The sequence below is a fragment of the Narcine bancroftii genome, chromosome 2 (genome assembly GCF_036971445.1).
Source record: "Narcine bancroftii isolate sNarBan1 chromosome 2, sNarBan1.hap1, whole genome shotgun sequence".
In the NCBI taxonomy this organism is placed as follows: domain Eukaryota; kingdom Metazoa; phylum Chordata; class Chondrichthyes; order Torpediniformes; family Narcinidae; genus Narcine; species Narcine bancroftii.
The window spans coordinates 186,865,900-186,887,536 of NC_091470.1; the positions used below are offsets into that span (position 1 = coordinate 186,865,900).

Here is a 21,637-nt window from a genome sequence, read left to right on the forward strand (position 1 = left end):
GATAATGGTCTGCAACTGAATACTCTGGGGGGTGGGGAGTGGGATGGCGTGGCTAGTGGAGGATCTCCATGCCAAGTAAGGCACCCTCCCTCTCAACCACTGACTGAGTTCTCAAATGGCAGCTTGTGCCGCCCCAGCCACCGCGATTACCCTAATGCCTCCCAATTAGATTTCTTGAGATGCCGACTCTGGCGCTGGGCAATGGTCGTGGCGACTCTCTTTGACTTGTGGCAGTCGAAAGCTGCAGAAACCTTTGAATCTCATTGGCTACGGGTATCCAGTGATAGTAAGAAATGTAGGAATGACTCATCAATGGATGAATAATTGGCTTCTGTCCAAGCCCCTCAAACCCAGGGTGACCGACAAGGCTCCAGGCAAGGTCACACTCGGGCAGGTGAGAGCGTTGGTACAGATCATCACTCACCAGCATAGACGGTGTGGATATTATGGAAGAGGATCAGAAGCAGACTCCAAGATGTCATCTCCATGGCACTTGGTGTTGGTCCTGGAAGAAGAGCACTGACGTCAGGGAGAGAAATCCAGCTTACCGAGACATCTCCGACTTACCAGAGTCTTCGCGGCAGGAGAGAGAACCTCTTCATAGCTTCCCTCCGTGAGCTGCCGGCAGGCAGCCCGGATATTTGAGGACCCCTCTCACTTCCTATCCTGATTTTCCACCTGACGCCAGTTGGAACAGAAGTCCAGAGGCAACCCCACCCCAGTCTTGCAACTTCCATCCTGCCATCTTCTACTCTTCATTGACAAGGGTGCAGAAAGCAGAGCAACCTGGGGGACAGGCACTCATGGATTAGAAGTGGTTCTTAATTATTTATGAACAATGGAGTGTTTACTTTATTAAAAGCTGAAGTATCTAAGTTCTCAATAAGAACAGCTGAGGAAATCAACCGTTTTAAAACTAAACCACTTAAGCCTCTTGAACAGAGATGACGTCAGAGGTTGTTATGGATATGAAATGGTTTTTAAAAAGGAGCAGAATTTTAGTAAAAAATAAAACTGATAGTCATGTGGTTTATAAGAATTGGGACTGATCTTGTCACATGATTTGGAGAAATATACATATCATCAAATTCAGATATTTTTAGATCAGTTCATTTTAGAGAATTCAGAAGTCCAAACCCTGTGACACACACAGGGGGTTGGAACTTTGTGAAAGACAGGGATGAATTACAGTAACCAATAGGTGCTGTCATGTGTTACTCCTGAACCGTTCCAGTTCGTGAGGGATTACGGGTAGTGAAGATGGCCATTGCTCTGCGTGTATTGAGCCGCTGGTGCCCACGAGCAGCCCGGTGAGGTATCGGATGGCAGCCCACCCCGGCCACCCCCTGACGACTCCTCTGACACGGATGCCCCTGCCCTGAGGGGATCATGGAGGGAGAGGGGTGAGTAAGTGGGGGAGAGAGAGAGAGAAGTGAGATGGGTCGCGGGCTGACAGTATCCTCAGCACCCCCCCCCCCCCTTGCAGTGGATGGACTTTTATACAGGGAGGTGAAGTCTACCACTCCAGGGATTGGAGTCGCCACCTTGCAGCTGCTCACGGACTATTTATGGAAGTAAGTTTTCCCACACGAGGGTAGAGAATATCGAATTTTTTTCCTTTATAAAGGGGCCTAGAGTTAAAAAACTTTCCTTCCCCAATCAATTCTTACCTTTCCCCTCAATATATCTAATTAACACCTCTGGGCCTTGGTCTGTACTCCTCCCCCTGCCCTTCAACTCAGACTCCTGCCAGCTTTTTATTCACACTTAGAAGGGCTCAGACCCAAAATGTCGGGTGATACATCTTTACCTCCCCTGGACTCTGTGAGACCGGCAGAGTTCCTCCAGCAGTTCTGTTTTTTCTCAACACCTCACTAACCCCCTCAACACCCCCCCCAACCCACCCCGATACTGGCAGTTATGATATCCCCACTCTCCAACAAGACCCTTCACCCACTAAACTCCCACCCTCAAAATCCCTGCCATCTCCCTGACAAATCCCCCCTACCCCCCACAAATCCCCCACCACCTCTGGGACCTCCTGATAGCCTCAATAATAACAGCTCCACTCCACGAACCTCCTCATGCTCTTCGAAATCCCTGACACCAATGATAATCCCCCCCACCCCCACCCGTGAATAGTAACACCCTCGGATTCGCTGGGGCTACAGCACCACCTCCTGACCCGACACTCCCTGGTTACATCAATCAATCCCACCCACCTTGACACCAACAAGACCACCCTTTCCCCAGGAAGACCCCTAAAAACCACCCCCCTCAACATCTTCACCCGCTAACCACCAACTACACCCCCCAATCCATTCTCCAACGATACACCCTTCACTCCCAAGGACCCCACCATCCTCCCCATGTCCACTGGCAAACCTTCCCCCACCTTCAACACAAAACAGGCAAAACTGCTGCCCCTCCTCTCGGATTCTGCCAATACCATTCCTAGGACCCAACACTTCCCCTTAAGTTTCTCTCAAGCCATTACCACCATCTATGGGAATCATCTGCTGCATCTGGTGCTCCCCTTGTAGCTTCCTCTACATCGGAGAGACTGGGCGCAGACTGGGAGATGACTCCGCTGAGCACCTCGGCGCTGTCCGCATTAGTGACAAGGATCTGCCAGTGGCCCAACCATTTTGATTCTACTCCCCATTCCCACACTGACATGTCTGTCCACAGCCTCATGCCCTGCCAAACCGAGGCCACCCACAAATTGGACAAATAACACCTAATATTCTGTCTGGGCATGCTCCAACCAGATGGCATTAACATCGACCTGCAGTTTCTATTTTTTTTAAATTTAAATTTAGACATACAGCATGGTAACAGGTCATTTCGACCCACAAGTTCCTGCTGCCCAATTTACACCTCATTCACGTACACCCCTGATACGTTTCCAACAGTGGAAGGAAACCGGAGCCCCCGGGGAAAACCCATACAGACCCCATACAGACACGGGGAGAACTGTTTATAGACACCCAGGAAGGGGGAATATCTGATTAACTGCCTTGCATGGTTCCAAGGGTGAAACCTGGTGTACTGCTGACTGAAACGGAAAAATTTTATATTTCTAAATTTATATTTTTAATTTTGTCACATTTAGAAGAGAGATTAAAATTTAACCAGTTGGACTTTGGAATAGTGGGCCCGGTGTATTCCCTTAAACTGTATTAGTGAGTGTCAAGCACAAAGAGAGGATGTGAATGTACTTCCCTCAGAATAGAGCCCCATGTAGTTTCAGAAAATGGCTGCTGGAAATCTTATTCCCATAGTTTTTTTTTTAAATTCTGTCCAGGGAACTATCCCTAGAACTTAAAAGTAATTCATAAAGACCAGATCCCATCCCTTCATAATTAGGTTGGGAATTATAAATCATCCCCATCATATTAGGTTCCAGGGAGCTTCAAAATTAAAGACTTCAAGAAGCTCCTGACCTCTAGATAACAAAAGAAACGATGTCTAGGTATTATAAATTTAGTTGTTCAAAAGAGGCAAGATTTTGGACAGTAAAAATATCTAAAAAGGATTGGATACCTATATTTGACCATTAATGGTAACTGACACCATGAACCAATGGTAAAAAGGAGGTGCCTAAAATAGGACTAATTAATAAGAATCTATGATACCCAAAATGTTTCCTAAATTGAAACCAGATTCTCAGTGTATGATTGACAACAAAATTATCAGTTAGCTTGGAGGCCAGAAAAGGTAAAGGTGCTCCAGGTATCGAAAGAAGAGAAGACTTTTTGGTGAATTTAATTTCTAAATTAATCCATCTTAAACTTCCTAAATTTTCCTTATGATGAATCAAAAAAAACATCTAATATGAGTTGCCCAGTAGGAAAACCTAAAGTTCAGTCATTACCTTATCGCTAGAAGGGCCATATTAAGAAGATACTGTCCTTCCCACTCACATTCAACGGTTGTCCGATGTGATGGCATGACTAACTTTGGGAAAAAAAATTAGATGCTCCACTGCAGAAAAGACTCTTTGTTTCTTTAATCGGGTTTTTTTTTAACTACTTTCAAAATTTGTAAGATTAATTATTTTCTGGTTTATGACCCCATTGGTGGTTTTTTTCTTAAACATTATCAGTAGTGGTTTGTCCATGTTAAGCCAATATCCTCTGTAGGGTAGAGTTAGACAAGTAGATCAGTAATTTAGTGTTTTTTTCCCCCTACTTTTTAATGTAACATCTTTATTATTCTATAAGATTTTATTCTCATGAACAGGTATACAATCCTTTATCGGGACATCTAAAATCTGGAAAGCTCCAAAAACCAGCAAGTGGGGAGAGAGATGGCAGCACGAGTTGGGCAGGTGAGGTGGGGGGGTGGGTGGAGACAGCAACACAATTTGGGTGGGCTTTATGAAATCCAAAAAAGTCCGAAATTCGGAACACATTGTTCCCCCAAGGGTTCCAGATAAAGGATACTTTCCGGACAAAGTACCTATGTAACATAACATTTATCTGTCTAAAGTTAAATAATCTTGTTTTTTTCTAATCCACATAGGGATCCACTATGTGATAAGTGTAAAATCCGTGAAGCTTCATTGATTCGTATATTTTGGGAGTGTCCAAACAGAACATTTTTGGAAAGAGATTTTTCAAACTTGATCAACGATTCTTAAGACTAAATTAGAACCACACTCATTTGATGGTTTTATCTGGACTTTCTCTAGAAGAGGAAATATCTCTGTCCTCAACCCAGAAGAGAATCCGAGCTGTTGCTTCGTTGATGGCCAGATGGGCAATTTTGATGAAATGGAAAGAGAATGTTTCAGCCACTCACATCCAATGGTTACAGGATATCATGGTTTATTTAATTGGAAAAAAAATTAGATCTAATATTAAAGATGCAAAGTCTGAATTTGAGAAGATGTGGGGCCTATTCGTGGATGACTATCATAATCGGAGGATTTAAGCCAGTGGTTCTCAACTTTTTTCTTTCCACTCATCGACCACTTTAAGTAATCCCTAAGCCATCAGTGCTCTGTGAATAGTGAGGGATTGCTTAAGGTGGGATGTGAGTGGAAAGAAAAAGGTTGAAAACCATTGTTTTAATCGTCCCTCATTGACTCGTTATGTGCAGTTTCCAAAGGAAATAGGCCAATGACAATTTTTCTCAAGCAAAATATTTCAGTAACAATTGGGTCTAGAGTAGTGATTCTCAACGTTCCCTTCCCACAGACCCCTTACTCATCACAGAGCACCGATGGCAGAGGGATTACTTAAAGTGAGATGGGAGTGGAAAGAAAAAGTTTGAGAACCACCGGTTTAAGTGGTGGGGATGTTCTGTTTGACGTCCTTTATTCAATTCAGATTTACAATATCTACAGATAACCTTGTTTAGAGGGAGGGGTTAGGGAGAAAATTTCTTTTTTTTCCCATTTCATTATTAAGACTAATAATAAAGGGAGTTTCAACTACAGATTACAGATCATATCATGAGTACATCAGAGAACTTCGAAATACAAGGGAATTTTACGTGTATTATTTGTATAATTTTTATATTCAATATTAATTTTAGACATAGTTTGAGTTATGATTTAATTGTTTTATTGGAATTTGATGTCATGAACTACGTAATGATTATGTTATGCTTCTAATTTACAATTGATACGTGTTGTGGGTACAAGATATGATTTGATTTACGTTATAACAGTTATACCCTGTGGAAAAGGTTTTTGTTAAACTCAATAAAAATATTTTTGAAGGAAAGAACATTTATATGATTAAACTAACAAAAATATTGAAAATAATTCTAAATTATTAAATTTAGACACAGGACGGTAACAGGCCATTTCGGCCAACGAGTCCGTTCCGCCCAACTTACACCCAATTAACCTACACCCCCCCTCCCCAAATGGTGGGAGGAAACTGGAAGCCCACCCACCCCCCCTCATTCAGACCTGGGAAGGACGTTCACACTCCTTAAAAACAGCGCGGGATTCGAACCCTGGTCCCAATCGCTGGTGCTGTAATATCACGCTGGCCAATGACTTGATGCAGTGCTCACTGCTAAAGATAACGCGCAGGACCAGACCACCAACACTCTTGCTTGTCACTGTGTTTAAAGATCTCTGTCTTGTTTTCCCCCTGACACACTTGGGTCTGGAGTCCTGAACTGCTGTTTGGCCTCCTTCTCTCAACTGAAGCATAAGAACAAATAAAGTGGATTCTAACTTAGCTTAGTGTGACGAGTATAACAGCAAAAAGGAAACGGACAAAGGTCTTTTTTTAATCGGGAATGGGAGGGACGTGCACAGACTGCGGGGGATTTGCAATCGTAAAGTGTATAGTCATGAACTTTGGTAGAAGGAATTAACAGGCAGACTACTTTCTCAATGGGGAGAAAATTCCCGGATGTACAGGGACCTGGTGTCCTCGTACAGGAGGAGGAGGCTGCAAGAGTACATGCTGAGGGTCACACTGAGACTTGGTGCAGCAAAGGTGCTGTGGGGAAGGACCACAGTCTAGAGTCCTCCCACTACCAGGCATTGAGGGGCTGAGACCAAGGGGAAGTTCCTCAAGCAACAGTGGGGAGTAACAATAAGGTGCCATAAGGGGTGGAAAAGGGGTGTGAAGAGAACAAATCGTACACTGATGAGAATGTATAGACATGACTGGCATTATGGGTGTACAAACTCTTGTTTGTAAAAATGTTTTTGTCTCAACATGGTAGGTCTAATGAGAATGACAAGGTGCCACAGCGGTGCTAACAATGTATTGAGAGAACAATCGATGAGAATGTAATGATACACTCTAGATCCCTTTTTCACTGGCCCCTTGTCCCGGGAATTAATGGGGAATTAACCGGTTAAGGGTCCAGCAGAAAAGGAAAACAATCGGCATCCCAGCATCAAATTATGCCAGGGATCGATGGCCTCAACCCCTACTCATATCTCCGGCATCAGCTGACGCCAACGTGCTGGAAAAAGGACAACTTCATTCCATTCGAAGATAGACTCTCCGATCCCCAGGCATGAGTTGAGTTTGGGGGGGAAAGCTGTCAGTGTCCCGGTAACGCAAAAGGCTTCATAACCGGGACACTGCATGGCCAATGAACTGGGTTTGTGCAGTGTGGAAGACTACTTGATACTAGTGAACTTGGAGAAGTGAAAAGTGAACAGTGAAACAAAGAACATTACCTACATATGAACTTAAAATTAGACACGGGTTAAGTTAATAGTAATAAGTATTGACTTCCTTCTTTCTGCCTACCGAGACCGGGGCCGCCGCCTCCCCCTCGCTTCTGCCCGGACCGGGGCCACCGCCTGCCTCACTCGACCGAGGCCGGGGCCACCACCTCCCCTTCACTCTTGCCCGGACCGGGGCCTCCGCCTGCTTCGTTCTACCGAGGTTGGGGCCGCCGCCTCCCCCTCGCTTCTGCCCGGACCAGGGCCTCTGCCTCACTCGGCTGACGCCGGGGCCGCCGCCTCCCCCTCGCTTCTGCCCGGACCGGGGCCTCCGCCTGCCTCACTCGACCGAGGCCGGGGCCGCCGCATCCCCCTCGCTTCTGCCCGGACCGGGGCCTCCGCCTGCCTCACTCGACCGAGGCCGGGGCCACCACCTCCCCTTCACTCTTGCCCGGACCGGGGCCTCCGCCTGCTTCGCTCTACCGAGGCTGGGGCCACCGCCTCCCCCTCGCTTCTGCCCAGACCAGGGCCTCCGCCTCACTCGGCTGACTCCGGGGCCGCCGCCTCCCCCTCGCTTCTGCCCGGACCGGGGCCTCCGCCTGCCTCACTCGACCGAGGCCGGGGCCGCCGCATCCCCCTCGCATCTGCCCGGACCGGGGCCTCCGCCTGCCTCACTCGACAACAAAACACATTTTTCTGAAAGCTTTTACACTACCATCAGCTGTTTTGTTGTCAGTTTAAAGGTATTCAATTATCAATAGGAAAACAGCAATATTTACAGTCACTGTTGCACTTTGGAAATTCAGGGAAGTTCTGTGTGCGATTCCACAGGGACCGCCTGGGATCCAAGGGTAGTCCCCTGAAACCCTCTGGGATCAGCTGAAGACTACCATACTGCAATCCACTGAAGAGGTACTGGGCTTCTCCTCCAGGAAAAACAAGGACTGGTTCGACGAAAACAACCAGAAAATCCAGGAGCTGCTGGCAATGAAGCGAGCTGCCCACCAGGCTCACCTTACAAAGCCTTCCTGGCCAGAGAAGAAACAAGCCTTCCATCGTGCATGCAGCCATCTTCAGCGCAAACTCCAGGAGATCCAAAATGAGTGGTGGACTAGCCTCGCCAAACGAACCCAGCTCAGCGTGGACATTGGCGACTTCAGGGGCTTTTACGAGGCTCTAAAGGCTGTGTACGGCCCCTCACCCAAAGTCCAAAAGCCCTCTGCGCAGCTCAGATGGCAAAGTCCTCCTCAGCGACAAGATCTCCATCCTCAACCGATGGTCAGAACACTTCCAATCTCTTTTCAGTGCCAACTGCTCAGTCCAAGAATCCGCCCTGCTCCAGCTCCCTCAACAGCCCCTAAGGCTAGAGCTGGATGAAGTCCTCACCAGGGAAGAAACATATAAGGCAACTGAACAACTGAAAAGTGGCAAAGCAGCAGGTGTGGATGGAATCCCCCCAGAGGTCTGGAAGGCTGGCGGCAAAACTCTGCATGCCAAACTGCATGAGTTTTTCAAGCTCTGTGGGACCAAGGAAAACTGCCTCAGGACCTTCGTGATGCCATCATCATCACCCTGTATAAAACCAAAGGTGAGAAATCAGACTGCTCACACTACAGGGGAATCACGCTGCTCTCCACTGCAGGCAAAATCTTCGCTAGGATTCTCCTAAATAGAATAATACCTAGTGTCGCCAAGAATGTTCTCCCAGAATCACAGTGCGGCTTTCGCGCAAACAGAGGAACTACTGACATGGTCTTTGCCCTCAGACAGCTCCAAGAAAAGTGCAGAGAACAAAACAAAGGACTCTACATCACCTTTGTTGACCTCACCAAAGCCTTTGACACCTTGAGCAGGAAAGGGCTTTGGCAAATACTAGAGCGCCTCGGATGCCCCCCAAAGTTCCTCAACATGGTTATCCAACTGCACAAAAACCAACAAGGTCGGGTCAGATACAGCAATGAGCTCTCTGAACCCTTCTCCATTAACAATGGCGTGAAGCAAGGCTGCGTTCTCGCACCAACCCTCTTTTCAATCTTCTTCAGCATGATGCTGAACCAAGCCATGAAAGACCTCAACAAGGAAGACACTCTCTACATCCGGTACCGCATGGATGGCAGTCTCTTCAATCTGAGGCGCCTGCAAGCTCACACCAAGACACAAGAGCAACTTGTCCATGAACTACTCTTTGCAGACGATGCCGCTTTAGTTGCCCATTCAGAGCCAGCTCTTCAGCGCTTGACGTCCTGTTTTGCAGAAACTGCCAAAATGTTTGGCCTGGAAGTCAGCCTGAAGAAAACTGAGGTCCTCCATCAGCCAGCTCCCCACCATGACTACCAGCCCCCCCACATCTCCATCGGGCACACAAAACTCAAAACGGTCAACCAGTTTACCTATCTCGGCTGCACCATTTCATCAGATGCAAGGATCGACAACGAGATAGACAACAGACTCGCCAAGGCAAATAGCGCCTTTGGAAGACTACACAAAAGAGTCTGGAATAACAACCAACTGAAAAACCGCACAAAGATTAGCGTATACAGAGCCGTTGTCATACCCACACTCCTGTTCGGCTCCGAATCATGGGTCCTCTACCGGCATCACCTATGGCTCCTAGAACGCTTCCACCAGCGTTGTCTCTGCTCCATCCTCAACATTCATTGGAGCAACTTCATCCCTAACATCAAAGTACTCGAGAAGGCAGAGGCCGACAGCATCGAATCCTCGCTGCTGAAGATCCAACTGCGCTGGGTAGGTCACGTCTCCAGAATAGAGGACCATCGCCTTCCCAAGATCGTGTTATATGGTGAGCTCTCCACTGGCCACCATGACAGAGGTGCACCAAAGAAGAGGTACAAGGACTGCCTAAAGAAATCTCTTGGTGCCTGCCACATTGACCACCGCCAGTGGGCTGATATCGCCTCAAACGTGCATCTTGGCACCTCACAGTTCGGCGGGCAGCAATCTCCTTTGAAGAAGACCGCAGAGCCCACCTCACTGACAAAAGACAAAGGAGGAAAAACCCTCCAACACCCAACCCCAACCAACCAATTTTCCCCTGCAACCGCTGCAACCGTGTCTGCCTGTCCCGCTTCGGACTTGTCAGCCACAAATGAGCCTGCAACTGACGTGGACATTCTACCCCTCCATAAATCTTCGTCTGCGAAGCCAAGCCAAAGAAAAGAAGAATAAGTATTGATCTTGTTATTCTGTAGCGGTTAGCATACGTTCAATCATCTTTTGGTCTCATTTACTTCAACTGGTGGACGAACACTCAATGGCACAAGGACAGCTTCTTCCCCTCCGCCATCAGATCTCTGATTGGACAATGAACCACAGACACTACCTCACTTCTCCTCTTTTGCACTAATTTAAAAAAAATAATTTATAGCAATTTTGCTCCTGTAACGTTCTGCAAAACAACGAATTTCGTGACACGTCAATTCTGATTCTTCTGGTCTCTCCAACTTCCAACTGGTAACATTTAAAAAAATACTTGAGGGGACTGATCTGAAATGTTTCTCTCCCTATAAACGCTGGCTGCCCCTTTGATAATTTATTTCAGATCTCCCAACTAACGGGCGGCAAGGTCGACGTAGCAATTAGCACCAGCAAGTGGGATTTGAATCCCACACTCTCTGTAAGGAATTCTCCCTGTGTCTGCATGGATTTCCACCCACAGGGGCACCTGTTTCCTCCCACAGTTTGAAACGTACCAAGGGTGTAAGTCAATGGGGAGTAAATTGGGCGGCATGGACTTGTGGGCCGAAATGGCTGTATGTCAAATTTTTTTTAAAAACTTGATTTTCTTTAATTACCTTTTTAAATTACTGGGATACTTCCAGCAGTTTCTCATTCAGAATAGTCCCTTGGTTCCCTCTCGTATTTCCAGTGGTTGTTTTTGGGGTGTTCCTCCTTGAATTTAATTTCTCACCTTCTGTCAGGGCCCCCTCCAACCAGATGGCATCAACATCAACTTATCCTGTTTCCATTACCATCCCAGCCTTCCCCCCACCCCCCACCCCCCACCATCTATCCCTTTCCCCCAGATCTGCACTCATAGAGGGAATCTGATCCCCTCAGGCTACTGCAACCCTGCAACAGCGACTGGGGTTTGAATCCTGCGCAGTATGCAAGGAGTCAGTATGTTCTCCCTGTGTGGGTTTTCCACAGGGCCTTGATTTTCCTCCCACTCTTCAAAATGTACCGGAGTTTGTAGGTTAACTGGGCGGCATGGGCTCGTGGGCCAGAAGGGCCTGTTATTGTGCTGAATGACTAAATTCTTACCTTTCCTCTCTCTTGCCCTTTTGTCTGTGGCTCTGTGCTCCTCTCTCTGCCCATTCTTTAATTCTCCCTAGCCCTTTAATTCAGGTGTCCGTCTGCTTTTTTACTCATAGCAAAAATGCAGAAATGAAGGAGGAACTCAGCGGGTCTTCCAGTGACCATAGGAGACAAATATATATAACCGACATTTCGGGTTTGAAACATCCCCGCTACCAGAAGCGCATCTTAGATGATCTCCCGTCAAAGACCTCATCTTGGGAGCAAGTTCAAATTTATTGTCAGAGTACGGTATGGTAAGAGTCGCAGTGATTTCCTTCCAACTCACATACCACTTTAAGTATTCTCTCTGTCCATATAAGCATATAACCACTTACAGCACAGAACAGGCCAGTTCGGCCCTACTAGTCCATGCCGTAGCAAATCCCCACCCTCCTAGTCCCACTGACCAGCACCCGGTCCATACCCCTCTAGTCCCCTCCTATCCATGTAACGATCCAGTCTTTCCTTAAATGTAACCAATGATCCCGCCTCGACCACATCTGCCGGAAGCTCATTCCACATCCCCACCACCCTCTGCGTAAAGAAATTTCCCCTCATGTTCCCCTTATAATTTTCCCCCTTCAATCTTAAACCATGTCCTCTAGTTTGAATCTCCCCTTTCTTAATTGAAAAAGCCTATCCATATTTACTCTGTCTGTCCCTTTTAAAATCTTAAACACCTCCATCAAGTCCCCCCTCAATTTTCTACGCTCCAGAGAAAAAAGCCCTAGTCTCCACAACCTTTCCCTGTAACTCAAACCTTGAAATCCTGTCAACATTCTCGTGAACCTTCTCTGCACTCTCTCTATTTTGTTTATCTCTCCTATAATTTGGTGACCAAAACTGTACACACTACTCCAAATTTGGCCTCACCAATGCCTTGTACAATTTCATCATAACCTCCCTACTCTTGAATTCAAAACTCCGATTTATGAAGGCCAACATTCCAAATGCCTTCTTCACCACACCATCTACCTGAGTATCAGCCTTGAGGGTACTATTTACCATCACTCCTAAATCCCTTTGTTGCTCTGCACTGCTCAATAGCCTACCATTTAATGCATATGACCTATTTAGATTTGCCTTTCCAAAATGTAACACCTCACACTTATCTGTATTATATTCCATCAGCCATTTCTCAGCCCACACCTCCAGCCTTCCTAAATCACCTTTTAATCTACAGTAATCTTCCTCACTGTCCACAACACCATCAATCTTTGTATCATCCGCAAACTTGCTTACCCAACTCTCCACCCCTACTTCCAGATCGTTAATATACATAACAAACAATAGTGGACCCAGGACCGATCCCTGAGGAACTCCACTAGTCACCGGCCTCCAATTGGACAAACAATTTTCTACCACTACTCTCTTACACCTCCCATCCAACCAATTCTGAATCCATTTCACTACCTCCTTATTTATACCTAATGCCTCCACCTTTTTTCCTAACCTCTTGTGGGGAACTTTGTCAAAAGCTTTACTAAAGTCTAAATAGACAACATCCACAGCTTTCCCTTCATCAACCTTTTTTGTAACCCCCTCGAAAAACTCAATCAGATTTGTCAAGCATGATCTACCCCTGACAAAACCATGCTGATTACTCCCTATCAATCCCTGTACCTCCAAATATTTGTAAACTTGCCCACCACAGATGTCAGACTCACGGGCCTATAATTCCCAGGTTTACATTTGGACCCTTTCTTAAACAGCGGAACCACATGTGCAACCCTCCAATCCTTTGGCACTACCCCCGTGGCCAGTGACATCCTAAATATCTCTGTTAATGGCCCCACTATCTGTCCACAAGCCTCCCTGAGTGTCCTTGGGAATATTTTGTCCGGTCCTGGAGCTTTATCCACCTTTATCTTTTTCAACACAGCCATCACTACCTCCTCGGTTATCCTTATATGCTTCATGACCTCCCCACTATTTTTCTTTACTTCAACTGGTTCAATATTTTTTTCCCTAGTGAATACCGAGGCAAAGAAATCATTCAAAATTTCCCCCATTTCCTCTGATTCTCACAGCCTACCCTCGCTATCTACAAGGGGTCCAATTTTATCCCTCACTAATCTTTTACTTTTCATGTACCAATAGAAACCCTTTGGATTTATTTTTACTCTGACTGCCAAAGCCTCTTTGTGCCTTTTTTTGGCCTTTCTAATTTCTTTCTTAAGATTGCTTCTACACTCCTTGTAGTCCTCCTTCAAATTCTCAGCTCCCTGCTCTTTATACCTTTTGTACACCTCCCTTTTTCTCCTAACCAAATTTCCAATATTCTTCGAAAACCAAGCCTCCCTATGACTTCTAGCCTTTCCTTTGATCCTCACTGGGACATATCTGCTCTGTACCCTCAAAATTTCTTTTTTGAATATCCTCCATTTGTCATTTACATCTTTACCTGAAAATATCCTGTCCCACTCAATACTCCCCAAATCCCTTCTTATTCCTTCGAAATTTGCTCTTCTCCAATCCAGAACCTCAACTTTAGGCCCCTCTTTGCTCTTCCCTAAAACAAACCAAAAACTAACAGAGTTATGATCACTAGACCCAAGTTGTTCTCCAACATTAATGTCCCATGCCTGACCTAGCTCGTTCCCTTACAGGAGATCCAGTATTACACCATCCTGAGTCGGTTCTTCTACTAATTGATTTAGAAAACAATCTTGAACACATTTAACGAACTCTAGCCCATCCAGCCCTCTAACTGTGTGGGTATCCCAATCAATGTGAGGGAAGTTAAAATCTCCCATGATCACTACCTTATGATTCTCACACATACACGTTATCTCCCTACAAATTTATTCCTCTAATTCTCTTGGCCCATTTGGTGGTCTGTAATACACCCCTATTAGCACCCTCATGCCTCCTTCACCCCTCAATTCCACCCAAACAGCCTCACTGGACGATCCCTCCAGACCATCCTGCCACTTCACGGCAGTAATGTCCTCCTTAACAGAGCAACTCCTCCCCCTTTTTTACCCCCTGATCTATCACATCTAAAACAAATGTATCCTGGAATATTAAGTTGCCAGTCCTGCCCCTCCTGTAGCCAGGTCTCACTAATTGCCATAATATCATGACCCCCAAGTATCTGTCCATGCTCTAAGATCATCTACCTTATTCACTATGCTTCTTGCATTAAAATATATGCATTTCAGAGAATGACCCCCACCTATATTCTCTTTTCTACCTTTTACCCTAATCTCCATCCTATCTATTTTATTGTTATTATTCCTATCTAGGTGCCATGCTCCCTTGATACTGCTCTCACACACTGATCCCCACCCCCCCTGCCAAACTAGTTTAAACCTTCCCCCATAGCTCTAGCAAATCTGCTTGCCAGCACATTGGTCCCCCTCCAGTTCAAGTGCAGTTTGTCCCTTTTGTACAGGTCCGACCTTCCCCAGAAGAGATCCCAATGATCCAGAAATGTTATCCCTTGCCCCCTGCACCATCTCTTTAGCCACGCATTCATCCTCCACATCCTCCTATTTCTACCCTCACTAGTGCGTGGCATGTTGGACTCTGGCTTTAACTTACTCTTAATTTTAGTCTATGTGTAGTCTGAGTCCAGCGCGTTCTTTGAATGAAGTGATAGGAGAAGGTATTCGGTTCAACAGTCAATTTATTACACAGCACAAGAATAAAACTTAACAGAGCTCTGGGTCAGTCTGTTAGTTCATAGGTCACCTGCCAGTGAGCTACTCCCCGAGACTGACCCCTATTGTCCAGTTGGCACAGTTTATATAGGTCAATCTTATCACACAGAACAAAAGTTGTTTTCCCTGCTAGATCTTTTTGCACAAGGGTTATCACAAGTCATCTCCTGTTTTGCAGATTTCTGGGGTGTAGCATTCCCATGTTAATCCTCCAGGCCAGACTATCCTGTTGTTTAGATCTGAAATTAATTCATCCCCAGATATTTCTAATCACCATTCGGTCCCTGTCTGGCCAATTTCTGCTGTTCTCTTTAACACCTCCTCGTGCCTTAATCTTCCTCCTAGACTGGTTTTCCATTCCCTTTGATTCTTGCGGGCCATTCTTTGTTCTGATCTGGCCTGTGTCTCCTGTGCTACTTCCCACCTCCTTCAGTTGAGCATTCCTCCTAAATCGTTTTATGCATATCCTCTCCCTGTATCTTGGGAGCAGCCAATTTTGTTCAGCCAACTTTGCTCCATGCTGTGACAGCCACTTAGCCACATTCCTCTTTCCCTGACTCATGCAGTACAAATAAACTTATTGATTAATCATTTATTTCATACTGTTTTAACCCCTAGATTCCAACAGGCACCGGCAGCAATCCAGAGATTACTACCTTGGAGGTCCTATTTTTTAACTTCCTACTTAATTTTAACTTCCTACCTAATTCTACCTAATTCTACATAATTCTGTTTCAGGACCTCATCCCCACTTCTAACTAAGTCATTGGTCCCCACATGGATCACGACTTCTGGCTGTTCTACTTCCCCTTGCAGAATGCCATGAACTCTATCAGAGATATCCCTGACCCTGGCACCAGGGAGGCAACAGAGCAACCTGAATTCCCGATCTCGTCCCACAAACCTTCTATCTGTCCCTCTGACTAATGTCCCCAACTACAAGTATCCTGTTCTTATCCCTCCTGTCATTGGTGCTCTGTGATTAATAAGGGATTGCTTAAGGTGGGATGTGGATGGGAAGGGAAGGTTGAGAATCACTGCTCAAGACCCAATTGTTACTGAAATATTTTGCTTGGGAAAAATTGTCATTGGCCCATTTCCTTTGGAGTTCTGAAACAGTGCACATAACGAGTCAATTAGGCACAATTAAAACAGTGGTTTTCAAATTTATTTCTTTCCACCCACATCTCACCTTAAGCAATCCCTTACTCATCACAAAGCACCTATGGCATAGGGAATACTTAAAGTGGTATGTGAGTTGGAAGAAAAAGGTTGGGAACCACTGCAATGCCTTTACAGCGCCAGCGATTGGGATGGGCTTGTACGAACTGGGCTGGGACAGGATGGGCTGAGCTTGGCTGGCCTAGGACAGGACAAGCTGGGTTGGGACAGGCTGAGCTGGGATGACCCTGGTCAGCCTGGTACGAGACGAGCTGGGCAGGGACAGGATGGGCTGAGCTGGGCTGGGCTGAGACATGACGAGCTGGGATGGGCTGAGCTGGGTTGGGACAGGCTGGGACGGGATGGGCTCGGATGAGCCAGGGATTGGACAGGCTGGGCCAGGGAGCAGCATGGCTGAGCTGGGACAAGCTGGGCTGGGCTGTGCTGAGCTGGGTTAGGACAGGCTGGGTTGGGACAGGCTTGACTGGGCTGGGGATCAGATGGGCTGAGCTGGAACAAGCTGGGCAGGGACAAGATGGTCTGGGGATGGGACGAGCTGAGCTGGGCTGAGACGTGACGAGCTGGATTGGGACGGAATGGACTGATGGTCACCACCTCCAAGTCTTGGCTCCCAAGGCTGTGAAGAACAAGCGCGGCCACTCCGGCCCGGCCTCCCGCATGGAGCCGCTCCCTGCACCCCCCGACCGTCGGCGCCTTCCCTACTCACCCTGCCTCAGGGCAGCCGGAGGACCGGGCCGGAACCCAACGCCGCCCAGTCCCGGCCTCTCTTACTTTCACTTTAGCGCCAGGGACCGGCCACCGAGTCAGCGGGGAAATCCAGCCGCCGATCGCGTTTATCACCCACTCCCTCCCTGTCCCTCGCTCCAGGAAACCTCGCAGCTCCCTCGGGGAGAGAGGCGGAAGCGGGCGGGCCGGTCGGGGCGGGAACGGCGGCAGGACCCGGGGGTAGAGGGAGGGAAAGGGGGAGGGACAGGAGATAGGGGGGGGGAGGAATGGGGAGGGAGGGAGGAAGAGGGGGAAGGAGGGAGGGGAGGAGGAATGGGGAAGGAGAGGAGGGGAGAGATGGGGAGGGAGAGGGGGGAGGGGAGGAGGAATGGGGAAGGAGAGGAGGGGAGAGATGGGGAGGGAGGGAGGGGAGGAGGAATGGGGAAGGAGAGGAGGGGAGAGATGGGGAGGGGGTAGAGGGAGAATGGGAAGAGAGGGAGGGGAGGGGGGCAATGGGGAGGGAAAGGAGAGGGGGAATGTGGGGAGGGAGGAGAGGGATAATAGGGAGGGAGGGAATGTGGAGGGAGAGGGGGGAATGAGGAGGGAGGGAGAGGGGATTGGGGAGGGAAGAGGGGGAATGGGGAGGGAGTGGAGAGGGGAATGGGGAGGGAGTGGAGAGGGGGATGGGGAGGGAGAGGGGACGGGGAGGGAGAGGAGAGGGGACGGGGAGGGAGAGGAGAGGAGAGGGGACGGGGAGGGAGAGGGGACGGGGAGGGAGAGGGGACGGGGAGGGAGGGAGGGGTGAGGTGAGGGGGGTGGAGATGGGGAGGGAGGGGGATGAGGAGGGAGGGAGGGGGAATGACGAGGGGGAGGGAGGGATGGGGAAGGGGTAGAGGGAGAATGGGAAAGGAGGGGGAATGGGGAGGGAGAGGGGGAATGGGGAGAGGGGGAATTGTTTGGGAGGGAGGAGAGGGGAATGGGGAGGGAGTGAGAGGAGAGGGAATTGGGAGGGAGAGAGGAGAGGGGATTGGGGAGGGAGGGAGGGGAGAGGAGGAATGGGGAGGGAAGGGAGAGGGGGAATGGGGAGGGAAGGGAGAGGGGAGAGGGGGAATGGGGAGGGAATGAGAGGAGAGGGGGAATGGTAGATCGAGAGGGAGAATGTGGGGAGACGAAGAGGGGGAATGGGGAGAGGGAGGAAATTGGGGATAGAGAGGGGGAATGGGGAGAGAAGGAGGGAGGGAAGGAGAGAAAGATGAGGAATGGGTAGAGAGGAAATGGAGGATCGAGAGGGGAAATGGGAGATGGAGGGGAGGAAATCGAGGATCGAGAGGGGATATGTGGGGAGATGGAGGATGAGAGAAAGAGGGGGAATGGGTGAGAGAGGGAGAGACGAGAAAGGGGGGTATGGGGAGGGAGAGGAAATGGGGGAATCAAAAGAGAGGCAGAATGTGGGAAATGGAGGAGAGAGGGGGAATGAGGAGGGAGGGAGGGAGGGGAAAGAGGTAGGGAATGGGGAGAGGAGGGAGGGGGAATGGGGAGAAAGGGAGGGGGAATGGGGAGAAAGGGAGGGGGAATGGGGAGAAAGGGAGGGGGAATGGGGAGAAAGGGAGTGAGAGGGGAATAGTGGGGTAGAGGGAGGTCTGGAAAGAGATCTGGAGGAGTTGATGTTTGAGCCCTCTGGTTGGTGAGTGCCCGGATGGAAAATCTGTGGGTTACCACATGCCCTTCATCAGGTATAAGGGTCCCAGGCCTGAATCTTTGCTTACCCTTTTCTTCCTATCGATACTGTAGCCTGCTGAGGTTTTATAAATATATAAAATGGAAGAGGGTGGCCAGAGTTAACATAGGACTCTTGGAGGATGAGAAAGGAAAACTGGTAGCAAAAAATGAGGAAATGGCCGAGGCATTAAACAAATATTTTGTGTCAGTCTTCGCGGTGGAAGACACGTCCAGCATGCCCAAGTGCGGAGTTAAGGATGCGAATGTTGTGGAGGGCCTTGATAAAATAGTTGTTACAAAGGAAGTAGTGATGGAGAAACTAATGGGACTAAAGCCAGACAAATCACCTGGTCCTGATGATATGCATCCAAGGGTTCTGAAGGAAATGGCAGAAGTTATAGTTGATGCATTGGTGGTCATATACCAAAATTCCTTGGATTCTGGGCAGATCCCGGCAGACTGGAAGACAGCAAATGTCACGCCACTTTTTAAGGAGGGATGTAGGCAGAAGACTGGAAATTATCGGCCAATTAGCTTAACGTCTGAAGTTGGAAAAATGCTTGAAGCTGTCATTAAAGATGAAATAGTGAAACTTTTGGAACGTAAGGGTTCAATCAGGCAGACACAGCATGGTTTTAAAAAGGGAAGATCTTATTTGACAAACTTGTTAGGATTCTTTGAGGATATAATGGGTGCGGTGGATAGAGGGGAACAGGTTGATGTTGTATATTTGGATTTCTAGAAAGTGTTTGATAAGGTGTCGCACAAGAGACTTATCAGTAAGTTACAGGAAAGTGGAGTCCGGGGAAGTATATAACCATATAACCACTTACAGCACAGAACAGGCCAGTTCGGCCCTACTAGTCCATGCCGTAGCAAATCCTCACCCTCCTAGTCCCACTGACCAGCACCCGGTCCATACCCCTCTAGTCCCCTCCTATCCATGTAATGATCCAGTCTTTCCTTAAATGTAACCAATGATCCCGCCTCGACCACGTCTGCCGGAAGCTCATTCCACATCCCCACCACCCTCTGCATAAAGAAATTTCCCCTCATGTTCCCCTTATAATTTTCCCCCTTCAATCTTAAACCATGTCCTCTAGTTTGAATCTCCCCCTTTCTTAATTGAAAAAGCCTATCCACATTTACTCTGTCTGTCCCTTTAAAAATCTTAAACACCTCTATCAAGTCCCCTCTCAATCTTCTACGCTCCAGAGAAAAAAGCCCCAGTTTGCACAACCTTTCCCTGCAACTCAGACCCTGAAATCCTGTCAACATTCTCGTGAACCTTCTCTGCACTCTCTCTATTTTGCTTATATCTTTCCTATAATTTGGTGACCAAAACTGTACACAGTACTCCATATTTGGCCTCACCAATGCCTTGTACAATTTCATCATAACCTCCCTACTCTTGAATTCAATACTCCGATTTATGAAGGCCAACATTCCAAATGCCTTCTTCACCACACCATCTACCTGAGTATCAGCCTTGAGGGTACTATTTACCATAACTCCTAAATCCCTTTGTTGCTCTGCACTCCTCAATTGTCTACCATTCAATGTATATGACCTATTTAAATTTGCCTTTCCAAAATGTAGCACCTCACATTTATCTGTATTAAATTCCATCAGCCATTTCTCAGCCCACACCTCCAGCCTTCCTAAATCACCTTTTAATCCTTCCTCAAATATTGGCCTGGATTGAAAACTGGCTGTCTGACAGGAGGCAGAGAGTCGGGATAAATGGGAGTTTTTCAGGTTGGCAGAGAGTGGTAAGTGGGGTGCCGAAGGGGTCAGTGTTAGGCCCACAACTGTTCATTATTTACATTGATGACTTGGAGGAGGGGACAAAATGTGGTGTAGCCAAGTTTGCAGATGACAACAAATTGAGTGGAAGAGCAAATTGTAATGAGGATGTGGAGAGTCTGCAGAGGGATATAGTTAAGCTGGATAAGTGGGCAAAGGTCTGGCAGATGGAGTACAATGTTAGTAAGTGTGAGGTTATCCACTTTGGCAAGAAAAATAAAAGAGCTGAAAATTATTTAAAGAGTGAAAAACTACAGCATGCTGTTGTGCAGAGGGACTTGGGAATGCTTGTGCATGAATCACAAAAAGTTAGGTTGGAGGTGCAGCAGGTTATTAAGAAGGTAAATGGAATGTTGGCCTTCATCGCTAGAGGAATTGAATTCAGGAGTAGGGAGGTAATGTTGCAACTGTATAAGGTACTGGTGAGACTGCACCTGGAGTACTGTGTCCAGTTCTGGTCTCCATATTTGAGGAAGGATATACTGGCTTTGGAGACGGTCCAGAGGAGGTTTACTAAGTTGATCCCTGGGATGAAGGGGTTGACTTATGATGAAAGATTAAATCGTCTAGGATTGTATTCGCTCGAGTTCAGAAGAATGAGAGATCTTATAGAAACATATAGGATTATGAAGGGTATGGATAGGATAGATGTAGGAAGGTTTTTTGAGGACACAGTCTGAAGATTTGGGGGAGTAGATTTAGGACAGAGATGAGGAAAAATAGTTTTTCCCAGAGAGTAGTGAATGTTTGGAATTCTCTAACCAGGGAAGTGGTTGAGGCTGCCTCATTAAACATATTTAAAATTCGGTTAGATAAATTTTTACATGATAGAGGAATTAGGGGAGGAGGAGTCACGTGATGGAGTAGTGGCTGGACGGTGAACTCCAGCTCTCTCCAGAAAAGTCGGAAAAACAAAGGAAAACACAAAGGCACAGAAATAAAAGTTAAAGAAAAGTGAGTATAAAGGTGGAAAGAAGATGGCGACAAAAAAAGAAAAATCGAAATCAACGGTAAGAAGAGAGGAAGAGAAGACAACGGAGGAAGAAGGAGAAGGCCTTACCTGTTCGAAGAGGCCCGCGGTGGAGAG

At 47.4% G+C, this 21,637-nt stretch overlaps 1 protein-coding gene across 1 annotated transcript in view; it reads right to left on the bottom strand.

Moving 5' to 3' along the window:
• The window catches only part of LOC138753016 (uncharacterized), a 129,072-nt gene extending 111,779 nt beyond the window's left edge, over positions 1-17,293 (bottom strand). The window contains exons 1-2 of the mRNA XM_069915610.1: positions 17,027-17,293; positions 425-505 (exon numbers count right to left, since the gene is read on the bottom strand). Coding sequence (XP_069771711.1) covers positions 425-488 — 64 coding nt within the window. The 5' untranslated portion in view covers positions 489-505; positions 17,027-17,293. The remainder of the gene's footprint in view (positions 1-424; positions 506-17,026) is intronic.
• Positions 17,294-21,637: the final 4,344 nt, after the last annotated feature.